The 25,523-nt window shown below is 39.0% G+C and overlaps 1 protein-coding gene across 27 annotated transcripts in view; it reads right to left on the bottom strand.

The window, feature by feature from the left end:
- Positions 1-25,523, bottom strand: part of FBXO34 (F-box protein 34) — an 86,066-nt gene that overhangs the window by 4,363 nt on the left and 56,180 nt on the right. For 5 of the 27 annotated variants that reach the window (XM_033404722.2, XM_033404720.2, XM_033404723.2 and 2 more), the window contains one exon: positions 10,803-10,973. The exons of 9 other annotated variants lie outside the window; for them this stretch is intronic. Coding sequence is in view for 1 of the 18 variants with exons in the window: in XM_033404718.2 (XP_033260609.1) it covers positions 18,096-18,178 (83 nt within the window). In the remaining 17 variants the exon portion in view is untranslated. Of the gene's footprint in view, positions 1-9,186; positions 9,582-10,795; positions 10,974-16,471; positions 17,398-18,095; positions 18,265-25,523 lie in introns of those variants that run through there. 13 more of the 27 variants (XR_007475670.1, XR_004476571.2, XR_007475672.1 and 10 more) reach the window with 7 other exon arrangements.

The raw sequence follows: 25,523 nt of genomic DNA, 5'->3' as shown, positions 1-25,523 counted from the left end.
GCAATCCAGCATATCACTTTCTCATTCGCTCCGTAACATTTACCCAGTGCCTGCAATGCGGCAGCCTCCATGGGAACTGCTTTCAGGTATCAGTTTTATTCATCAAGAACGAAAGTGATCAGCCAGAACAAATTTACCTTTCACTTCAAATTTAATTCCTAGAGTCCAGTCTCAGCTAAAAGAAGAAATATGGATATGAATATCTTCTAGCTAGGTAAACAGAAATCTTACTTTTAAGGCACACAAAGTACCTTTTAAAAGATACCCCTGAAATAGATCAGATTGATTTGTTTCTGATCTTTAGCAATTATATCCTACATCTGTTGAGATCTCCCCCCTTTGTGCACTACAGCATTTTTAATAGCTTTATATTTTATAGAATTACAGAAACATTATGTTCTATATCTATAATTTAGTCTTATAAAAAGAGCCACCCAGAATTCTTCAAGAACAAGATAAAGATATATGAATAAAATAAATGAATAAAAGAGGCACATCTAGTGCCATCTCTCTGTCAACAATTTTCTGGTTTTTCATATCCCTTCAATCCCTGTCTAAGTGAAATCTAAGAAATGGAGGTTGTTGAAAAATCCAATTAATTCTCACATAATGATCTCATTACAGAATGTCTGTGAATAAATTTAAGCTTCAGCAATGTGTGTGCCATTCTGCATCACACAATATGTTCTCTTCGCATTCCTCCCCCACAAATTATTTTAGGTGCCATTATTGATAGACAGCAACATTTGGAAGAAACTAATGTGATTGCAGATGGCTTTTGTTTGCGTATATTAACCTGTAAAGTCAGCTCAACTGATACATTACTAATAGACAAGGTTTCAGCGGGATTAAAACAGGAGATGATCCCATGGAACAAAAGTGAAGACAGGTACAACAGCGAATGAAAAAAGCCAGTAAGGTCATTCGATGCAACAAGGGTGACTGCTGGAGGGTGAGTGGTGATTCTGTGGGACCCCCAAAGGAAGCAGAACCTTTAGGCACAGGCTCACGTCCTCCACTGGCTGAAGGATGGCTGGAGTATTAACCTCTCCCCCTTCCTGTGCTGGGCTTGAAGGCCCTGAGACAGAAAAGTGCTGGCAAGACTCAAAGAAATGGCAAAAATCTGAGTCTGGGTTGAAATCAGTGGTGGACCATGAGGATATGATGCAGAGCATCAAGGGCATCTACTGCAAAAATTCATAAAATAAAAACTTTACATCTCTAACAGATTACATCAGATGGTGGTGCTTTCCCCACCCCTCCAACTCACCCCCTCAAATACAGACAGGCACCGCAGAAAGCTCCAGCCAGGTTTCCATGGTTGCCAATCTCTTTGCACAGGAGTATTTTAAAAGTTCGCCACGATAAAGTCCTGCTTTGTTAAAGTCCTGCTTTAATGCAGGGTTATAGCACCTACCCACACATCAGTGTTCATTAGACACTCAGAAATGTCCTTGTAAAAAGTTAAGATCCCTGGGCCCGTTGAATCGGAATTTCTGGGACTGGGCCAACAATCTGTTTTTTGTTTTTTTGAATTTTATTTATTTATTTTGTCTGCGCCAGGTCTTCGTTGCATGGCACGTGGGATCTTTAGCTGCGGCATGTGGGATCTAGTTCCCGAACCAGGGATCGAACCTGGGACCCCTGCATTGGGAGCCCGCTGTCTTACCCACTGGACCACCAGGGAAGTCCCTGTTTTTAACCTTAGATTTAATTCGGAAGGGAACTTAAAGGTCACGTGTTAGGGCTTCCCTGGTGGCGCAGTGGTTGAGAGTCCGCCTGCCGATGCAGGGGACACGGGTTCGTGCCCCGGTCCGGGAAGATCCCACATGCCGCAGAGCGGCTGGGCCCGTGAGCCATGGCCGCTGAGCCTGCGCGTCTGGAGCCTGTGCTCCGCAACGGGAGAGGCCACAACAGTGAGAGGCCCGCGTACCGCAAAAAAAAAAAAAGGAAAAAAAAGGTCATGTGTTAGATCTAAGCATGTCAGGGGGGTTCTGGATGTGGGCTGGGCGGCTGGGCTACTGACAGGGGTGAGGTGGAACTGCCCAACAAAAAGCCGGTGGGACAGTCCATACTGAGGCGTCTACTCTAAAAGATGCGTAAAGACAGACCCATCTTCTTACCTGTTATTCTCTTCAAAACACCAAAAAAGTCAATGGCTATGTTATTGCCAAATTTCCTCTCCAACTCCAACTCCTCAGTTTCTTTGACACTGCTTTCCCAGCTCTCTTCTTCTCCAGCCTTTAAGCACTGATGTATTCCTCAGAGTTCTTTCTTTTTCTAGACCATTATTACTCTTAAGCTATATATCTAAGTGACCTCATAGTTTTAATGACCACAGATTCATGACTCCCCAGTGGTATGCTCTCCCAAACCTCATATCCTATGACATGCCTAACAGACATACTCACCTGGATGTCAAAAAGAATCTCAAAAATCAAAATGACTATTTAATGACAGCACCAAGTACCTGGTCAACCAAGCCAGAAAGTTGAGTCACTTCGATTCCTCCTCCCATCCAATCACCAAGTCACCCTCCCTTCTTGTTCATCCCTAGCACAACTGCCCTAGTTTTAGCTGTCATATCTTACCTTTGCTACACTGTCGTTAGCTACAGGAAAGCCTAACCTCCTCATCCATGAAATGCAAGGTCATGGAGCCCACCTCAGCCAACCTATCACAGCTTCACTCCTGCCCTACCATAATTCACACTTTGGAAGCTTGTTCACAGACCATTACCACAGGACCAAGTAGATGAAGGCCAATCATATCACCTAATACACAAATTTTAAGGCAGGCAGAGCCATAAAACTAACGGAACAGCTTCCAACTTTTTTCATACTAACTGCCACCCATTTCTTTCTATCCATTCATTATCTGAAATTTACTAAACACTCTGGGTTGGATATTAGTGTTGCAATTATGAATAAGACATAGTTACTGCCCTTAAGGAGATAGAAAATCAAATAAGCAATTACGACAGCATGTGATATGTGTTATAAGGATAGTACAGGTGCCGGGAGTCCACGAGGGGAGGAAGGGGGAAGGAGAGGACAGAGAAGGAAGGAGTGTATGAAAGGAAGAGAGGAGACCACCAGCACCAAGCTTAGTCTTGACGGTACAGAAACAGGTCAGAAAAGCCCTGAAGGAAGATAAACAAAGTCCTAAAAATTCAAAAGGTAGGTGAGGTAGGTGAGAAATAATCAAAGTCCCAGCTAAGGTGGACAGACAGAAGTAAATGGGTTAGAAAGGAAGAACAGGCAGGATTTTAGCTACTGATTATAAATGGAGGTTGAGGGAGTGGAGTCAAGGATGAGTCCTCAAGGCTACAGCAACTGGACGAAGAGTGCTACCTTTTAGTGAGATGGTGACAAAGGTAGCCGAGCAGATTTGGAGCAGGGGAAACGGTAAGTTCAGTTTTTAAAAAATGCTGCATGCAAGCTAGAGATACCTAGTAGGCAGACTGACACAAGTCTGGCCAAGAGAAATATGAGGAAAGGAACAAGACAGTTGTGACAGAAATTCAATGAGGAAAAAGTTTTCTGGACAGAGATTACACATGTCTTTTTCCAACATTTTCACAATGAACATATATTGCATATATTACCGTTATAATAAGAAAAAATGTACATAAAAATAAAGAGCAATCACACACCCTAGCAAGGTCATATAAAGAATTCTGTCTGGGGGAATCCCCTGGCAGTCCAGTGGTTAGGACTCCATACTGTCACTGCCGAGGGCCCAAGTTCAATCCCTGGTTGGGGAACTAAGATCCCACCAGTCACGCGGCGTGGCAAAAAAAAAGGAAAGAAAAAAAGAGTTCTGTCCAGTTAGTGATGGAGACCCCTGGTGACTCTGCTGTGAGGAACTGCAGTGGGTGAGTAGGGCAGAGCCAAAAACTCATGGTGAAGGAGTGAATGGAAGGTGAAACAGTGAACGTTAGCAACTTTTTCACAAAGTTTGGCTATAAAGGAGAAAGTCTTTGTACATACCTGTCACCTTAAATCCTTTCCAGGAATAAATTGATATATAATAATGAATCAATTAAAACTTGAACAACTTTCCTCCAGTAAAGACCAAAATCTTGCTTTCAAATAATTCCAGTATTCTTTATTGACTCTTAATTTCTGATTTCAGCTCAAAAAAGCTGGAAAAACTCTAACCTAAACATATTGTACAATCCAAAAATTAAGCCATGGGAGAGAATTTAACTTTGCAAAAAGGCCTAGATAAATGCTAAAGTCTAAAGAATCACACTAACTCTAGTCTATAGAGGACTGAACTTGATCAATGAGGAATCAAATGGTAATATGCGATCAGAATAAGGGAAAGGACGAGATTTCTCTTAGTGCTAACAGACTTCGTGCTAATAGGAGCCTAACATCGAAGGCCTGTTTCCTAACTTGTCACTCCTAGTCCACAGCCTTGCCCATCTAAACAGGCTAGAAGATAAGGTGTTTCCTTTTTCTTTCTGCTTTATTAAAGCTTCAGGAATGCTAATTCCAAAGAGGAGTCATTTATTAGTATAACTGGAGCTACTCTTTATTTACAAAAGGTTAGAGGAATAAACATAGAATAGTCCCTGAAAGATCCCTCCCATGGTACCTTGAGAGGGGAAAAAAAGTGTACAGTAAATAAATCACTGTTTCTTTAAAAACATAAAAGCTTCCAGAGAACAGCTTATGACCACCTTCTTCACTGGACCATTATAGAAACGATAAGCAACTTCAACGAAGTACTCCACGTATATAAACAAAATCCTTGTTTTTTGCAAATGAGGTGACAGAGCTAATATGACTTTTGAAGCCCCAAAGGTAGATAGTAGAAGAATTAAGATTAGAATCAGATAAGTCTCCCAGATCTATATTTTCCTTGCTTACAAAAATAAATAAATAAAAATTAAAATCCTAGGTTCAATCATGACACAAATAGAATTAAATAATTCTGACAGCATCTATTCAAAGAGCTTCTATCTTTCAAACTGGGGTCAGTTTTTCTTAAGTGCCACATAAAACCTCTACACAGAACTGTGATGATGTAAAGCAGACATATCATATAACGTAAGAAGCCACACCAATTTAAAAGTATGTAGAAACTGCTCCTATGGCTATTAAAGCAGAAAAAATGCCAACACCGGGAGGGTGTGAATACAGGCGGAGACATAAGAAAAGACTCTCATTAACCTCTAAGCACTGACAGAATGCACCCAACTCTCAGAGTACCCTAACAATAAAACAGAACAAACTCTAAGCCAGAAAAGACGGTATTTCTCAAACTGAGTTCCAAAATATTGGGGACTGGCTTTTTTCCGAGAGGGAGTTCACTCCTTTTTTTAAAGTAATATTACGTAAAACCATTTCATGGGAATTTTGAACTTCGCCTCAGGAGGATTAGATGGTTAGTAGTGCACAATTTAATGGAAAAATCCTTTACTGTCTGTTAATAGATACTGAATACAGAAAATAGCCTTTGGAAACACACATGCATGGTTTTCAAGAACTCACCACTCACAGTTTTCATCAATCTCAGAATTCACCATGGTATTTAAATATAAGACACACCTGCTTCATAGTTATCTGTAACATAGATGCTATATGATTTAAAACTTCCAGAAAATCAAGGTTTATGATGAACTTGATGGGACAACAAAGTATCTAAAACATCCTGAAAAGGTTACAAATTAAGAAGGGTAGCCACTACTTTGCTCTTCTACCATGACTGCAACAGAAGCAACACCTAACACATTTTAACTGTATTGCAAAATACTGATTTAGTGATATTATCCAAGTTTACATGGGACCCCTCCCCCCTTTTCTTAAAGTAAGGAGGAAAGGGAAGGGCCTGGAGGACAAAACACTCACTACAGCTGTTATCAATTATTAAATAACAATTGGGAATAGAGACAAATCGAAGTATTAGGTTTTGTTAAATTTACCATGTTGTGAACAGTAGTTCACAAAATTATTTCCTATTGCTCCTGTGACATAATGCCAAATACAAAACTCTGGCATATCACAATTTACTGCTATCTAAGCTGATGAGACATCTACTGCTAGAATGAACATCAAAACAAATGAAACCTAATAAAAAGTTTAGCTCCCCCAAAATCATTAACATATTTTGAAAAGTACACTGAGGATTACCAAGAAAATTTTGCTTCCACAGATTTTCAGATATTCAGCATTTCTGTTAAAACCCTACTGCTTATGTCGACTTAAAAATAAATGCACCATGTAAAAGTTGTGAATTAAGTTTTATTAGGGGACCTCACTGAGAACTACAGCCCAGGAGACAGCCTCTCAGATAGCTCTGAGGAACTGCTCCAGAAAGGTAAGGGAGGAACCAAGATGCGTATATGTGGTTTATCAGCATGGCGGGGGGGGGGGGGGGGGGGGGGGGGGCGGGGGTGGAGGAGCCATGCAGTTAAGCAAAAGATCACTGCTAATCACAAAGAACAGACATCTCAAGGGAACGCTTTCAGTGCTTTTCTATGTATGGGAAGATATAAGAAGCTGGGTTCACTGAAATTATTCCTTAGCTACACATCTTAACTATCTAGGTCCATGTGTCCAAAGCACAAAATGCCTCCTGTTTTTCTCCAACCTGAATTCCCCTCAGGCTAATGGCTTGATCCTCGTAGAAGGGGAACTGGAGCAGCATTCTTTGTTTACACTTATTTTTCCTATTCTAATATTTCTTACAGAAAACAAAGGAAAAAAACCTCTACTCTTTCACATAGAAAGCTGTTACTTCCTTGAGTGTGCTGATGCTTTTTTTAAACTTTGAAACCATCATTCTTCCATACATTTTTTAAAATATTTGGTTGCACAGGGTCTTAGTTGCAGCACATGGGCTCCTTAGTTGCGGCAGATGGGCTCCTTAGTTGCGGCAGATGGGCTCCTTAGTTGTGGCATACAAACTCTTAGTTGCAGCATGAATGTGGGATCTAGTTCACTGACCAGGGACTGAACCCAGGTCCCCTGCACTGGGAGCGTGGAGTCTTATCCATTGTGCCACCAGGGAATTCCCTCCATATATATTTTTATAGAATATATATATATATATATATATATATATATATATATATATATATATTTTTTTTTTTTTTGCGGTACACAGGCCTCTCACTGTTGTGGCCTCTCCCGTTGCGGAGCACAGGCTCCGGACGCGCAGGCTCAGCGGCCATGGCTCACGGGCCCAGCCGCTCCACAGCATGTGGGATCTTCCCGGACCGGGGCACGAACCCGTGTCCCCTGCATCAGCAGGCGGACTCCCAACCACTGTGCCACCAGGGAAGCCCAGAATTTATATACTTTTGAGGCAACAATTTTTGATATCATTTGCACATGCAGTACTTTCAAAGAACTAATCAGAGCTTTAACATATGCCCTATTTGATCAAAATGTAACTCGGACATAAGGATGTCATCCCCTTTAGGGAATAAATGTTAAAGATTCTAAGGCCAACCGTGAATGCAGTTCAAAAATCCATTAAGGTGCCAAATAACATTTCATATGAAAAAATCAGAGAATAGCAACTAATTCTCGAGTATAAATAAATGCAGCAAAAAAATAAAAAATAAAAAAAATAAATGCAGCACCACACTGCGCTTGACTGCCAATGTACTCACACCACTCAGTCTCGGGCCTCGATCTTGAGCCAAGCACCTAACATAGCCCACTGGGCACAAGCTGGCCCATTAACACTGTTACAGACAACTAAATTTTATTTTATTTTTAATTTTTATTGGAGTATAGTTGATTTACAATGTTACATTACTTTCTGCTGTACAGCAAAGTGTATTGGTTATACATATACATATACCCACTCTTTTTTAGATTCTTTTCCCATATAGGTCATTACAGAGTATTAAGAGTTCCCTGTACTATACAGTAGGTCCTTATTAGTTATCTATTTTATGTATTAGACATCTGAATTTTAAAATGGCTTATCCCCTCAGGAAGGGAAAAGGTAAAAAAAGTAAAACTTCAGGGTAACAAACGTTAAGGCATCAAGCAAAAGCGTTTGCTTGCATTATCAATGCAGACAAATGAGCTGGCAAGTTAAGATTTCTGCCAGCAATCCTGGGTGGCGGTGGAAGGGGTGGGGGATTACTTCAGAAATAGGACCCACAGTGTTCATCAAAGAAATAAGCCTAAATCACAGTCCTGACTGTGCCCAGCTCTTTAGTAATTACTCTTCCTTCTACCACATCCCTCTAGAATCTGTTGAACCAAGACTGAAGTAGCAGTCTGCTACTTGTTAATTCTTGTTAAGAATTACCACTTGTAGAGAAAAGAAGTTTATGGTCAATAGAAAACTGAAAAGGTTGTTGCTTTGAGGCTGTTATTAGAGCTTACTAAAGCCAGTTTAAGTACTGAAGTTAAAAATGAGTATTTTTCCAGGGGTAAAAGTGAGAAATCTACACTACAGAAAACCAACCAACCATTAGGCACCAAGGAGCCCAAACTGTCACGTTATTGGACAAAAACTACATATTGGGTTTTATGTACTTGTATAAGACATCTCATATAAAACCATTCCTTGAGTACACAGAGGGTCTGTTCATCTTTGCAACCCCACAGCCAATCCCATTCTGCAGAATGCAACTAAATCTGGAGCTCCCAAACCAAATAGGAAGAAAGGTAATGGTTTATAACAAGATATAAAGAACTCAATTTCAGGGTTAACTCTGGGCCTTTAGAACCAGCTTTATATAAATCCAGAATCTGAAAAGAAGTCAGGGGGTTAAAAGAGCCCTTATAAGCCCTATCCTCTGGAAATTCCTGGAGGTATGTATTTATTTAACATGGTTGTAATCATATTGTACATACAATGTTTTACTTTTCACCACAAATATCTTCCATGTTATTACACGGTCTTCAGACCCATCAACTGTAAATGTGTAAGTGCCAGAATATATAAAACCGTTCCCTCCAGCCCTGGATATTATAACGTAACATCTTCATGGATACAATCTCTTAAGCATTTAAGGGTATGTCCTTAGAAGATTCTCAGAAGTGGAATTCATGAATCAGAGTGTCACTATTTTTATGACCGGATATATCTTGCCCAACCATTTCCAAACAGGTTAACGCTAATTTACATTGCTACCACCACGAAAACCATGCCAGTTTTTTTTTAAAATAAATTTTATTTATTTGTTTGTTTTTATTTTGGGCTGTGTTAGGTCGTCATTGCTGTACACAGGCTTTCTCTAGTTGCAGTGGGCAGGGGCTACTCTTCATTGCAGTGTGCAGGCTTCTCATTGTCATGGCTTCTCTTGTTGCAGAGCACAGGCTCTAGGCACACAGGCTTCAGTAGTTGTGGCACATGGGCTCAGTAGTTGTGGCTTGCGGACTCTTGAGCACAAGCTCAGTAGTTGTGGCTCACGGGCTTAGCTACTCCGCTGCATGTGGGATCTTCCCAGACCAGGGATCGAACCCATGTCCCCTGCATTGGCAGACGGATTCTTAACCACTGCGCCACCAGGAAAGTCCCAACCATGCCAGTTTGATGACAAAGATTTGGTTATTTGAAGTGAATTGGTTTTGTGCCTAGAGAAAGAAATCAACGTAGAACTAGAGATAAAAGATACAAATATGTGAGAATAATCTGTTTCTACTCTAGGATAATACTAGCTCTAACAGCTTTAAAATGTTTACTATGTGCCAGGCATTGTTCTAAACTCATAATTTCCAAAAAAACTTGGAAATTGTATACTCTTATTATCTCCAATTACTGATGAAGAACCCAAAGTAGAGGTGTGGAGGTTAAGAACTTGCCAAGATCACATAAGCACATCGAGGAGCATGGATGTGCACTGAGTCAGGAGCCAAAGGCCAGGCTCTTACCTACCACACTATGCAATGAGGAAGAGAGCAGGTGAGGAACACGTGGATGGAGTAGGTACTCCTTAACAAGCTTATTCTCAGTGTCATGAATAAAGACTGAGAAGTCTGTGAAACAGAAGAATCTGGGCTATGGGTTCAATTTTGGATACTTGGGTTTGATCCCTTACTTAAAATTAATCTACTCATTTATCAAATATTTAATTTTCCTTGAAACAAGGTGTTGTGCTAGACCATGGGGCTTCAGTCTAAACAAAACTGATAGAACTCCTGCCCTCATGGCAAATTTGAGAAACACATCGTTCCCTTAGCCTTTCATTCACTTCCAAATCTAAAAGTTTCCAAGGTATCGAATCAAGTTAGCAGTAGAAGCAGACATCATTAGAAATAGTTAAATTTATTTCTGACAAAGAGAAACTTCAAAAATTGAATGTAAGTGTGGTGGCCTGGAACAGAGGCCTAAGGACAGGTGACATTACTGAATAAGGCTGGGCTGGAATGACTGTACACAACACACACAGAAGAATACAAAGATACTGTTCTGGTGTTGATTTAAAATAGACCTACTTATAAAAATTAGTTCCATAAAGTGAGAAATGCTAGAGAATAAAAGAGACTGACATTAAGATATAACCATGGGCAAACGGGAAACTGTAAAAGGATAAAACAAATCAATAAAGAATAAGACCAATAAGAATAGAAATTAATATGTTCTATTGAGATTTCATAGGTCGTACCATCTCTTTCAGGCACTAGATTATGTGAAGCTATACACAACACTTCATCATTTGTCCCAAAATGCACTGGGACAAAGAGAAATAGTTGCCTTGCTACACTTTTTATTGTCACTCAACTGCTACTTCATCATAAGTGTATTAGTCTGCTAGGGCTACCATACAGAATACCACAGACGAGGTGGCTTAAACAACAGAACAGTTAGTTACTCCTCACAGTTCTGGAGGCTAGGAGTCCAAGATCAAGGTACGGGCAGGTTTGGCTTTGTTCTGAGGGCTTTCTTCTTGGCTTGCCAATGGCCGGCTTCTCACTGTAGCCTCACACGGACTTTCCTCTGTGCACACGGGTCCCTGGTGTCTCTCTTCTGTGTTCCAATTTCCTCTTCTTCTAAGGGCACCAGTTAGATTACATTAGGGACCACCCTATCTACCTCATTTTACCTTAATTACCTCTTTAAAAGGCCCCTCTCAATTCAGTCACATTATGAAGTACTGGAGGGGGGAAGGGTGTTAGGCTTCAAAATATGCAGGTGGGAGGAGTGCACAATTCAGCCCGTAACAATGGGGTAAGTGTAAGGACTCACAGGTTAAAGTGTGATGTTTTAAGAACACATAAAAGAAAAATAACAAGAAATAAAAATAACAAGAAAGCTATTTCAATTTGATCTCTGTATAACCTAAGATGGCGCTAAAGAACATTTCAAATGATTCAAGAGCTCACTGCTCCAACAGTAAACAGCTGGACAGTCTTCTAACTTTCTGCAAAATATGTCTGGAAGGGAAAAATGTCATCATTCCTATTAATTAAAATCTTTTTTATACAGAATACAGTGGTTATTAGCCATTTTGCAGTCCCCATAAGCACTTTGAAATTCTGATGAAAATAAAGAGGCCTCTCCTGAGTAAAGGGCACTTGTCTACAAAGTTTGGCATCATTGTTTCAGGAGATTTACAAACCACACCTCCCTGAAGTTCATCAGGGTCCATGGATTCAGGTTAAAAAGGACTGTCCTAAAGGACCCCTTACTGTCTAAATTAAAAACCAAATTTGTCCAAAAATGGAACAAAATAGTTGAAATTGAGATTATCTTGAAAAATACAGGATATGTGATAATCATTTACATTTAGCCACTTCCCAAAGGCCTGGAAGTAGCTAATGATCAACCAAATAATATCAGAATAAATTTTAATCTTACCAGCCAACACTAAAGGTGGGCAGAGGGGGGAAGAGAGAAGAAATATTATTTCAGAAAATCTAAACTAAGAAAACCTATTGCAATTCAGCACAAAATCCTAGAATAAAAAGAAAATAATAGGCAGAAATCACTAGCAAGTCTTGTTTAGTGAAAGAAGCTCCATTATTTTCTACATACCAAACTCATAGCCAGCAAAGATAACATTGTGCTGTGAAATTTTAAAACCTGGCTTGTAGTCTACTCTCTCTCTTTGCAAAGGTGCTCTCTTTGACTTTCCTCAAAAAGCAGCTTTGGACATGTCCAGACAATTGGGCAAAAGAGAAATTTATGTAGAATTTGACCTGGGGAACTCTGCGGATAATTTCACTAAGATGTAAGCTCCCAAGGACAGGGACGCTTAATCTGTCTGGTTTACCACTGCTGCCCAGAATTTTACTCAAAAAAATGTTTGTTGAATTTGAATGAATGATGTATTCTAAATGAGACAGCCGGAATCTGGAAAACAGAGTGAGAATGTAACATCCATCTCTACTGTACAAGCACCTCAACTGGATGGCTATAGCCTGTTGGATCCAACAAAGTATTAGTGGCAAGATGAAGCCTCAGAAAACAAAACTGCTATTTGTTAAAGGGATACCATTATTTTCTAAAGAGTTAGGTAACTCTTTAGAGTTAGGTAATTAACTTGCTGAAGATCCATCTGGCAAACTACTGAAAAAATCAGGTTCATCTCATTGCAGATGTATCTGAAGAAAAAATTCAACCACACTTATTAGCTATGAATAGTAAGGTAAATTGGCTCACCTCAGGAGCACTGAGCTTGACAACAAGATGTGAAGAGAGTACAGAAGAAAGTCAGTAAGAATGTATGAGAGGAAAGAAGTTAATTATCTGGTCACTTTTAGATCTACTGAAGAAAACCTCCCCTATTAACCCCACCACAGATATTCTTATGAGCTTCATTGAGCTGCTCAGACCACTAGGCCTTAGATCACTCTCTAGTCCCTAGCTTCAGCTGCTTGCTTTAAATGAAATACAAATGAGGTGACTGGGTTTTTCTAATAAACAAATTAATTCTTTCCATAAACAAAAATATTGTCATATTATAAATATTAATAGGAATATTTGGAAGGTCATCAAAGATACCAAGTGAGCCCCACAAACCAGTGAATAATACTCAAATGTAGGGCTTCCCTGGTAGCGCAGTGGTTAAGAATCCGCCTGCCAATGCAGGGGACACGGGTTCGAGCCCTGGTCCGGGAAGATCCCACATGCCGCAGAGCAACTAAACCCGTGAGCCACAGCTACTGAGCCTGTGCTCTAGAGCCTGCGAGCCACAGCTACTGAAGCCCACGCACCTAGAGCCTGTGCTCTGCAACAAGCCACCGCAATGTAATGAAGAGTAGCCCCCGCTCGCCACAACTAGAGAAAGCCCATGCACAGCAACGAAGACCAATGCAGCCAAAAAATAAATAAATAATAAATAAATAAAAACAAAACAAACAAAAAAACACTCAAATGTAAAACATGGCAGTTATGAAATAGGACTAAAAAACTCAACAAAATCAGATCATCTTCCAAGCCTCCCTTCTACAGTTTTACAAAAAAACTGCACAATTTTGAAACCAAGGTCTTCAGTAAGTAATACCAAAGTTAACTATACTAAGCAGACATATTTTAAGCACTCTAAGGTAATTTCCTAACTAGGTGAACTACATGGGTCTGAAGTCATTCTGAAGTTATCAGCTACCCAATATAACATATCGCACATCTCAACACCAAATCATGCACTATATTTTAACCACTGCTACAAAGTCAGAGAGAGAATACTAATTCAAATAAATATGTATTCAAAATAAAATACACTTAAAGCCATTAAATGCCTTAAATTTTATTTCCCGACAGGTTTTGATTCAAAATAAATAGCAGGAATGATAGAAATAGACATCACCATTTTCCAAACTTTATTGAATTAATGGATCTAGGCAATGATCATCAGTAGCTGCTAACATCACAAAACTGAAACACAACCCAACATTACATGCTCCTGATGGGGGGGGGGGCGGGAAAGACACTTAAAAAAAAAATCTATTCTAATCTGGTTAATCCTTTAGAGCCAGTCTCAGAGGAAATGCAGGAGACAGCAATATGCTAAAAACTGGAGGAATACAAAATAGCAAAATCTAGATTGAGGGGAAACTATAGAACAAAATAAGACTGGTTTCTTCAAGCAAATTCCAAGATGGGAGGGGGGCTGGGGGGAGAAAGAAAGAAGAGGGGAGCCTATACATTAAGATATTTAACCAACCAATCAACCAAATATGTGGATCCTCAAACAGACATACCATAAAAATTAACATATATGTATGTATGTATGTATTTTTAAGTCCTCATCCCTTAGATATACATCCTAAAATCTTTTTAGCTTAAATGATATGATGTCTTCAAAACAAGAGGGGGGAGAAGAGGAGATTCAGAGTAGAAATCAAGCAAGATTGCATGAGGTGATAAACTGTTGAAGCTGGGCAATGGCAAAGTGGGGTTTTATCATTCTAGCTCTGTATTTTTGTTACACAACTAAATTTTCTCATAATCAAGAGGAGAAATAAATAAATGGAAGCATTTGGAAACAATGGATGAATGAGCCCAGAAATGTTAATTATGCACACACAGTTGGAGCTGCATACCATCTGATCTCGAGTGAGAAACTGTGGAATTCACAGGTTCCCTGGGTAGGGCAGCTCTGCAGGGATCATTGTTAAGTCCATCCCCACTAAGCCCCAGGCTGTCTGATGCAGCACTCCTTCCTGGTTCAGACCCAGGGCACCAACCAACATAAGTTCTTCTTGCCCTACTCCACACCCTTTACTGAAAACTGAACAGGAAATAAACCAGAAGGCACAAAAAAGATAAGAAAAGGGAGACAAACACACAGGCAGTCAAATAAAAAAGAACTGAAAGACAACAGTGGTCAAGGCCAATCAACCCATTAATTAAACAAATATGGCTTTCAATCCCTCATGCTGTAACCTAAATGAGCAGCCTAATTAATACCTGACTCTGCCTTGCATAAGTGCACTTAACTTCCACAACTTTAAAGATAAACATAAATTAAATATTTAAATAAATACATAGGGAATTTTACTATTTAAAGACATCTTACTGCAAATTCTTTTACAACAATAGTCGCCCCACATTCACTCATGGGGCAGGGGAAATGATAGTATTAATATTAAAATGTTATTATTAATAATGTAGCCATTGATATTTATTGAGTATTTAAGCTGTATACTATTCTAAAGAACTCGATTATGTGTGTATATGTATTAGTTTCATCTTCAGGACAATTCTATGAGATACATAAAATTATCATTATTATTTATTATTCCCATTTCACAAATGTGGAAGCTGACCAACTAAGTGTAATGAATACTACGTGCTGGGTCTTTTGTGGCCATGACATGCAGCATGTGGGATCTTAGTTCCCCAACCAGGAATCGAACCCGTGCCCCCTGCAGTGGAAGCGTGGAGCCCTAACCACCGGACAGCCAGGGAATTCCCACTAGGTCATTTTTAAAATGTGCTTCATAGTATTTTAAACGAGGCCATGTGTGTGTATACAAACACATACTATATAACAATTAATAGAAGAGTCAAATGATTTGTCCAGAAGTCACTAAATCAGCTGTACAGAGGTTCCTAATTATAAGTACAGTATATTTATAACTGTCACAGACCAAAGTCACTTCAAGTTCATGTTAATAGAAATGTTTCTCTTTGCCCAGGAAATGGTCAAAGACCTGAAGATAACTGAACACAGATCCAAGCTGAACAAAAAGCCAAAGGAAAAGCATTACAATACCATCAACTCCTTAAGGGCAATTCCCTGTCTGACATTTTATAAATACCCCATTGGATCAAGCACGGAACGCTTTACACACAGGAAGAGCTTCATGAAAAGTAAATGCCAGAACTATTCTACAGTAGCATCCTCATCTCCCACATCTTCATCAATCTGAACTCCAAATAAAGGGGGAAATAATGTTAAGGAAATGTTAATGTTAAGGTGAAAACACCTGCCCTTCAGGGTCATACAGGGTTATTAATGGACCCACCTAACTTGCTAGTTTGACAAGGCAACCTGCCCCCCTAGGGGGACCATTTCAAAAGCTCAGTTCCCCCAAATCCCACCCCACCTCCCACAAGGAAAACTGTTCCACATGACCTCCTTGTTTCTCTACAAAGCCTCAACATCCTCTCAGTCATCTAAGGTTGATAACTCAGCCCAGTGGTTCTCAATCTTCTTGGACCCTAGATCCTTTTCAGAATCTGAGAAAACGTCTGAGTTCTCTGGCCCAGAAAAATGCCAGAGTACGCACATGAACAATTTTGGACAGAATTTTGGGGAAAACTCAGTGCTTATGATTAATAGCTCCTGCCTCCTCCTACTTTTTCCTTCACCTTCACAGTAGCCATTTGACCTTTCTTCCCTACCTATCAACATCTTCCACCAGGGAAGCCTAAGAGTGACAAAGATGTTAACATCTCTGTCACTCTTTACCTACAGGAACTACTGAAACCCAACTGGGCCCTTCCCTGCCCAGGTCTCATCCACAGCCCCACCCACACCCATCAATGGTTACTATAAGCCTTGCTTGAATTTCCAGAACTACTCTCTTGGGACACTTACCATGGTCTATCTTGTCTTCATCTCCCCTACTATACTGTATGCTCCTGAAAGGTAAGAATACTCTTACTCCTTTCTGTATCTCTCATAGAGCATGCAGCAAAGTGCCTTGCACATGGCAAGGGTTTTCGTAAGCATGAATGTCAAACCTAAGGATTTAGAAGAAACCAGCCAATCAGCAAGAACCTCTTAAACGGAACATTATGAGTGTCTGACTAATCAATGCTTGGGCAGCCCAGGAAGTTGATGCGATTAAGCAACTCCACCCACCATTTCCTGATCTAGCACCCTGCTCTCTCAGAGACGGGAGGTTCATAAGGTGGAGACACAGAGACTCTCGGCGCCACTTTTCTGCAAAGCAAAAAGTAGTTTGGCTTGAGCAGCAGCTTTTCTCCAGCACTCTAGTTACCTAAAACATTCCTATGCAACATCAGATTTTAAAGAAAATCCTACTCTCAGCCATGCGCAAACACACAGAGCCACAATACTTAATACTGTCACTTTAACTAGAATAAAAACAACTTTCATTTTTTTCACACCAGACTAATGGAAAGAAATTAAAAAAAAAAAAAAACTTTCATGTTACTAATAACCTCCAGGACAGAACAATCTAGATATGCAGGCATTCAGCTATGAGTTAGGCAACCTCCTTCTCATTTTCAAAGCCCCAAACCACATCCTTTAAATACTAAAATACATAGACACTAAGTCCCAACAAGAAACACTGCAAAGTCTCCCCAGGACTCTTTACTATATTAAACACAGCTGTCTAAGGTCATGTTTACATATAGATTAAGAAAAAAAAAAAGCCAAACCAACATCAGCATTAACAAAATGTATAATAAACAGCATTAACAAAATGTATAATGTATAATAAATGTATAATAAATTTCCAAACTAGAAAAGAAGAAGACACCAAGAAATTTTTAAAACTTCCATCTGTAAAGTATATAAAAACATAAATAATGTCCTATTATCATGTTTTGGTAATTTCTGTGTAAGTTTTTATATATATAAAGTTTACGTGTGTGTGTGTATTATGTATGTGTGTGTGTGTATATATATATATATATATATATATATATATATATATATATATATCACAATGCTTTAATTACTTCAATAGAAAACCCTAACTTCCCTGGTTCTAAATTAGTTATAAAGCATGCAGAGTTCACACCCAGAACCTTTAGGTACTTCAACTGTTAACAAACCAAACCACAAAGGAAAAACTGACACCCAAGATCAGATTTATAATAGATGCAAAACTACACACAGCAAGCAAAGCCAAACATGGTGAGAGTTAGAAATGATACAAAACTCCCTCCCCAAAAATTTCTAGTAATAAGCTTATTCCTCTTTCCTACTGCCCAATCTTATATAAAAGATTATTAGCACAAATAAAGTAATAGAAATCCTAATTCACAAACTGCTTGAATTTGTGACACATGGGTCCAACTCTTGCTTTCCATCCTCAAAGCAGGATCCTACTCCCTAGGCAAGATGGCCCTGTAGCTAACAAACATAGCCCACTGGAAAAAGAAAACAAACATCTTCCCTAAACATAACAGCACCTGAGCTGTAAGGAATGTTTTGTATCTACAAAGCACTTTTACAAACATCTCACTTGGTCCTCTTTCTGTTCCTCAGCGCATCTGCATCTTGGGGTCTTTGTACCAGCTGCTCCTTCTTTCTCCCCAATCCCTGCATGCCCACCTATCACCTTGTGGCCCTCACGTCACCACAAACTTCATATTCCTCAGTGTTTTTGTAGTTCACAGCCTGCAACCACTGTGCTGAAAAAGGAGATAAAAGCCCAGAAACTGAAACTTGCTCAAGACCACAGTAGTGATGTAGTCATTACTTCAGAGGTCAACATTTTCTGACACACTAAAAATTTTAAACGCACATTTTAAGTTATAAAAGATTTAAATAAAGAGGTTCACCAAGTCCTCCTTATGAAAACATTATACAATATGTTTTATTTCAGGAACTGACATTCAGTCTCATCTTGTATTAAACACTTCCCTCCCAGTTTTAAAAAGCATAGTAAAAGACAATCTGAGAAAGAGCTTTGTATCTGAAAAATCTTCTACAGTGATTAGCAAAGAACTAAAAATTACCCAGGGGCAAACCAGAAGCTAACCTGCATTACCTGGGAACTTATGGAGAGGTGATAGTGCTAGACCCAGGTTCCCATATAAATAGACCCTTTAAATCAGTCTATTCAGTGTTGCACATAACAATGCCCTCATGGAGAGTAACACTCACTGTAATTCTTACTTCTACTGAGTGGAATGTTTAGGTGAGAAAAATATTAAACACCAAAGCATAATCATATAGGATATTCTTCAGTTCCTGAATTCGCTTAGAAAATAATTATTTAATACCTACAGATATGCTCCCATGTGCTTGAAACCCTAATTTAATGAGGGCAAAATGAAAGCCAAACAATGTGAACAAAGGTTTCAGCAGCAGTTCAAATGGAGAAAAAGTTGAGAGTGAGTTATCACAGTCACATATCTTTAAAACACGACAAACCCATAAGAATCTGCAGATTGAATGTCAGCATTTATATTGCATGTATCAATTTAGTTTTTCAAACTTTACTCAAACTAACATCAAAATAATATTGAAGTATTGTATATATTATGTACCTATTTGCTCTTTATAGTTGCCTAAGATCTAGAAGCATACAAGGTTTACTAGTTTTGTTCATTATATATTTAACTACATTATAATGTAATGTAAAAAAAATTATTTTTTTCTTTTTGGCTGCACCATGCAGCTTGCGGGATCTTAGTTCCCTGACCAGGGATTGAACCCGGGCCCTCAGCAGTGGAAACGTGGAGTTCTAACCACTGGACCACCAGGGAATTCCCTACAAAACTTTCAATTCTACTCATATTGAAGGACCTCAATAAATTTCTTCCTTAGGATGGGATTCACATGTTCCTCAAATTTACAAAACACTGCTCCAAGACCTGAAGTTATTCAGTAAAAGAGAGGATGAGAGCCGCATAGGAAAAACTATTAATATATAAGTATATACTACAGTGATTTGATTAAAACTACAAAAAAGGTAGGCCCATCCTCATCCAGATTGGCAACACTGGTAGTTGCACTCAAACTGCTACCATCTGGAGGGACGTAAAGAGATCGGGCCCCTTACCTTTGGGAATTTTCACCAATCCTAAACCTTGGTGAATTTTCTCCCATTTCACATCACAAGTATAAAACAATTTCTAGTCTCTAATTTGAATGTTCAAGCAATTATTTCTCCTTTTATTCAAATCTCACAGTTTGACAGCTAAATTATTGAACAGATCTTTCATTCATTCACTTAGTATTATTGAGCATCTATAGTAGATAGTACCAGGAACTTTTCCAGAAATTGGGGATACAGCAGTGGACAAGTACAAAAATTCCCATTCTCATCAAACCTGTGTTCTAAGTGGGAGACAGATGAATAAAGCATATGATACATAAAGTTATCTATGGAGGGAAAGGGAAGCAAGAAGTATATGCATCATGTACTAATGATATATATAGGCATAAGATTTCAGAAAGCTATGTTTAGTCACTGTATCATGAAACAAAAATGTAATAAATAAAACCCATTAGAAAGAATATGAGTGCCCATTTACATGACAAATCCAGAAATGAGATGAGACTATCAGGATAACACACAGAAGCAAAATGGCACAAAAAGCAAGGTCTTTTTGGACACTGACTCTGATCCTGGTATGTGCTCAACCCATTCCTGAAATACTCTAAATAGATGTGAAACAAATTTTAGAAGAATATTTATGGAGACACACACAAAAATTAAGGAGAGATTGAGATAATACAGGGAAAGGAAGAATACCCAGGAATTAAGTTAAAAATAGGTAGATTATTCTGTAGGTCACTCACTGTTAGCCTAAGTGCACAGTATTTCCTCTGATTTCAATACTAAAAACTAGTTTGGATAGAAAGAGAAAAGTGACATCATGGCTATCTGATGCCACTCAGCTCTAAATTTCTTTAATGGTTACAGAAAACACACAAATCAAAACTATAGATAAATGCCTTCCACAGGCTCTTATTTGGGAAGATGGGGAAGGGAAGGGAGGGTCATCAGTAGTTAGAGGAACAAAGAATAGGCTAATCAAGAGAAAATCCCCTTAAAATAGGCAAATTTTATTAGAAAAATCAAATTATTGTGAAATTTTCTTTTTTAAATCCCAAATGCCTTTTTAAAAAAGTTACACAGGTATTTTAATTCTATCCCACCGTCACATGTCTACTCACATCCCACAAACCCCAGAAACAAAGAAAATTCAGTGACTCTCCAAAACAATACTGAATAGAAAGAAACAGTGTTTCAAAAATTTCAAGAAACACAAAACTTGGTTAAATATCCTTTAAGATCATGCAATTCTTTTATTTCATGCTCAAAACAAAAAACTGTGTGATATTTATGTGGTCTCCTGAATAGTACCTCCTTAGTGCTAGAATTATAAATCCTGAGAATCACAAAGGAATCAAGAGATGACCACCTAGCCATAACTTCACACACTGATGGAGGACCAGAAACCCACCTTTATCACTGTGCTCTGAGCTGACAAGGCTCCCAAGGCTAGCTCATACTATAAATCAGTGTGTCAATTTATTAAGTCGTAATGGGGATCAAAATTCCAATTTCAGAAATTGGAATACCTGAGTCCTCCATTCATACTGTCCCCTCTTTCTGATATTAAACCAGGAGGTTTGGGTTATACATGAAAAAAATAAAGAAAGAAGAATCTAAGGAAGAATTCAACCAAGCTATAATCAGTTTCTATACACCACCCCGCACCGGCAAAGAGCTCACTCAACACTGAAAGATTCAGCCTCTTCCCCCACCCTTCTCTCTCCTAAAGGCTGGACAAACATGGCTTAAATTTTTGTTTTTAAGCTCCTCCTTAAGGCCTAATCAACTTCCATTTATTACATACTTTCTTCAGCTGATTAACTAAATGGATTTTAGCTTCCTAGGTGTTCCTACCCTTCTGAGTTTGAACTAGTTCCTTGACAGTTCTAAATCTCTCTAACTGCTCATTTGCTAGATTATGTTCCTTCTAAAGATGTCTGATTGCATCCAATACTACTCAACTCTCCCTAATTTTATGAGAGTCATCTTATCTCAAAGTTGAATAGCATACTAACTTGAAAGAGAAGAACCTACTTAACCATTCATTCTTGCCACAAATGTTACTCCATGGCATTAATTTGAACCATTTTTAAGGTTTAAGAATGGGATAATACATTAGAGAAAGAATGCAAAATATGCAAGAATTTTTGAAATAAACTGCTTTTTAAAGACATTTCGCACAAATACCCATCAGTCCTTTCCTGGCCCTCCAGGCAGTGGTTCTCTACCTTTCAGGACAGATTCTCTATCCCACCCTCCAAGAACTTCTAAATAAGTAAAATCAGCTCTGCTATACAGGATTGACTGATATACTGGGGAACAATTTGAGTAAAATATGAATTTCGTGTTTGCTTACATAGGATTTCTTCTGTCAGAAACACTAGGTGCACATACAAAACTGCACTCAGTTGATCCCAGCAGCACAGGACACACACATGCACACAACTCAAACATCTTTTTTAAAACTTTAAAAAAACACACATCAAGCACATGCACCATCTGTAATGTTTTCCTGGAAATCTGAAAATAACCTGCAGCAACCCAAGTTGGCTATGATGCCTCAGGGCGCCTCAAACAGTTTGGAAACTGGCACCTTAAGTGCCCCACCCCAGTCTAACATTTCTAAAAATAACCTACACAGTGCACAAAGTGGCCAGCTCCCAACCTCTCTCCAGGGCTCCGGGTTTGTAAACTGACTTTTCTAAATCTCCACTTGGATATCTAATAAGCATCTGAAACTCAAAACGTCCAAGACAAAATCCTGATTCCCTGTGCACGTTCCACAAACCACCCTTCCAAAATCTTACCCATTTTAGTAAACATCAATCCTATTTCCAATTGCTAAAGCCAAAAATCCTTGAATCATCCTTGACCCCCTTTTTCCTCTCACAACCACATCAGCAAATCCCATTGGCTCTACCTTCAAAATATAATCAAAATGCAACTACCGTTCACCACCTCCACTGCTACTACCCTGCTAAACCACTAGCATTTTTCACCTGCATGAGTCTCCTATTGGTCTCTCTCAATTCTACTCTTACTCCCCATATGGTCTACTCTCAAACTCAGCAGCCAGAGTGATCCTATAAGGAAAAAGGGAAATTCAACAATATCATCTTCAATGCCAAACCGTTCAATGGTTTCCCCTACGATGATACCCCACCATCTCTCATTCCTTACTTGTCTCTCCCCACTTTGCTTACTCTGTTCCAATGCGACTGGCCTTCTTGCTCTTTGTCAAACACGCAAAGCACAACCCCACCTCAGAGCCTTTACACTTGCTGTTGTTCCCTCTGCTTCTTCCCCCAGATATTTACCTGTGTCACTCTGACTTCTTCCACATTTTTGCTCAAATGTCATCTTCTCAAGAGACATTCCGTGACCATCCACATAAAGGAGTATTACTCCCCTGCATTCCCTATTCCCTTTACCCCTTCTTTACATTCTCTGCAGCACTTTCTCCTTCCCTCCTGACATGTCTATGCTGGTGCATCTTTCCTCTGCTAGAACATCAGCTCTAGGAAAAGACTTAATTTTGTTCACTGTTATATCTACCAGGCCCCAAACCATATGTTACAGACACTCAATACTGTTGAATAAAAATTATACCAATTGCTTTAGGATGTTTTACTTAATATCAAAATACTCCCCAGAGTTTGTATTATTGGGAGTTTTTCTATCCTGCATCTCAAACTCTCCTGTTTTCCTGATAATAATTAAACTTAGGGTTTTTTTGGTCATCATTATCCATACAGAAAATTATTTGGCTAGTCCACAATGAATTATACTTTGATTTTCCTAAGCTCTTTAATTCTATTCATAAGCTAAAAGATTAGATAAAATCAGGGGAGATGTTTCAGGTGGCAAGGCACTTCAAAATCTAACCACAGGACTTCCCTGGTGGCGCAGTGGTTAAGATTCTGCCTGCCAATGTAGGAGACACTGGTTCAAGCACTGGTCCGGGAAGATCCCACATGCCGCAGAGCAACTAAGCCCATGTGCCACAATTACTGAGCCTGCAATCTAGAGCCAGCGAGCCACAACTACTGAAGACCGTGCGCCTAGAGCCCGTGCTCTGCAACAACAGAAGCCACCACAATGAGAAGCCCGCCCACCTCAATGAAGAGTAGCCCCTGCTCACCGCAACTAGAGAAAAGCCTGTGTGCAGCAACTAAGACCCAATGCAGCCAAAAATAAAAATCTAACCACAACATGTTTAAACCAAAGATTACCTGTGGGCCCCACCTACACAATTTGGCCCAAAAATAAAAATCACTTTTTGGGGACTTCCCTGGTGGTCCAGTGGTTAAGACTCTGAGCTTCCACTGCAGGGGGTGTGGGTTCAATCACTGGTCAGGGAACTAAGATCCCGTATGCCACACGGTGTGGCCAAAAACTAGATAAATATCACTTTTAACCTTTGCCTCATTTGATTCTCTAGTCCCAGACCTCTACCAGTTATTTTCAATGTGGACTGGGGGTGGAGTGGGGTGGTCATATTAATGAGCCTTAATAGGAAGCTACTTGATCATCACCAGGTAGAAAGTAAAGCCCATCAGGATTTGTCTGGAGTCTTCGTAATGTGATGGAACCTCAACTCAGGGGATTTTAGATTTTACTTCCTCTCCTCTACAAACTATCTCAGTTGTATTTTGTGTATGCTGAGGGTATTTAGACACCCCCTTGAGCAGGCCTGCAGTCTAATCTATGAAAAGGTATTTGGATTGTCTTAGGTCCTTTTGAAAAGCAATGGAGTTGCCTCCTTGTTACTATGGTAATGAGGGCCCTAGGAACAGATGTAATTTCAAAGCATTCAAAGCATTCGGTAGCTTTGTTTTTTATCAGGAATAAGGTAGGAGGAGCAGCAGAAGCAATTATGGAGTGCATTTATAAACATGTAAAGAAGTGTGTTTCTTAACTCTGAATAACAAGATTTTAAATTGTTTAGTTTACAAGAAAAAAATGAAGGGAATAAGAGAACTGAAGAAAATAAACATGCTGCAGCGTATTCTAACACGTATAGCTCTACACCATCACTGAACCTGGCACTACAGATTTTCCAGAACAGAGTTCTCAGATTGGTTTTCAGATTGGTCTGGATGGGAAGAAAAATCCATTGAAGTAACCAGGAAATCAACCAAAGCAAATAGTGGTACCAAGCCCAATGCTCCCAAAACATTAACAGTTTAAAGGAGAGATGCCACATCTCAATAAATTCTTAAAAGAAAATTCTTAAAAGAAAATAATATTCAGCATCTATTCCTGATTTTAAAAGGTTCTTAGCAAACTAGGGATAGAGTAAAACTTTACCTTAATGAAAGCACTCTCCCAGAAATTTATAGGAAATAGCATACACAACAGCAAAATATTAAAAATATTTCCTCTTAGAACCAAGAATAAAGATGCCAGCCATCATATTATAAAAAAAGATTAAAACATTGAGGGAAAAGACAAAAATCTGTCATTATTTGCAAACTATATGTTATGGGGCTTTCAAGTTAAACAATCAAATTAAAAACTATTTGGTTTAATAGTACAAAAACTTATCAAAGATCAAAATTAAAAACAAAACAAATCTTAAAAAGAATTACCACATGACCCAGCAATTCTACTAAGTATGTACCTAAAACAGGTACTTAAACAAATACTTGTATGGAAAAGTTTATAGCAGAGCTACTTAGAATAGCCAAAGGGGAAAACAACCCAGATTTCCACCAGTGGATGAATAGATAAATTGTGGCATATACATACAATGGATTATTATCTAGCCATAAAAAGGAATGAAGTACTGATATGTACTACAACATGGATGAACCTTGAACATATTAATGCTAAGTGAAAGACTCATAGGTCAGATAACAAGGTCACACATTACATGGT

This window comes from Orcinus orca, chromosome 2, assembly GCF_937001465.1.
Source record: "Orcinus orca chromosome 2, mOrcOrc1.1, whole genome shotgun sequence".
Lineage (NCBI taxonomy): Eukaryota > Metazoa > Chordata > Mammalia > Artiodactyla > Delphinidae > Orcinus > Orcinus orca.
The sequence above is the reverse complement of the archived record's forward strand: the minus strand, read 5'-3'. Positions and strand labels throughout refer to the sequence as shown.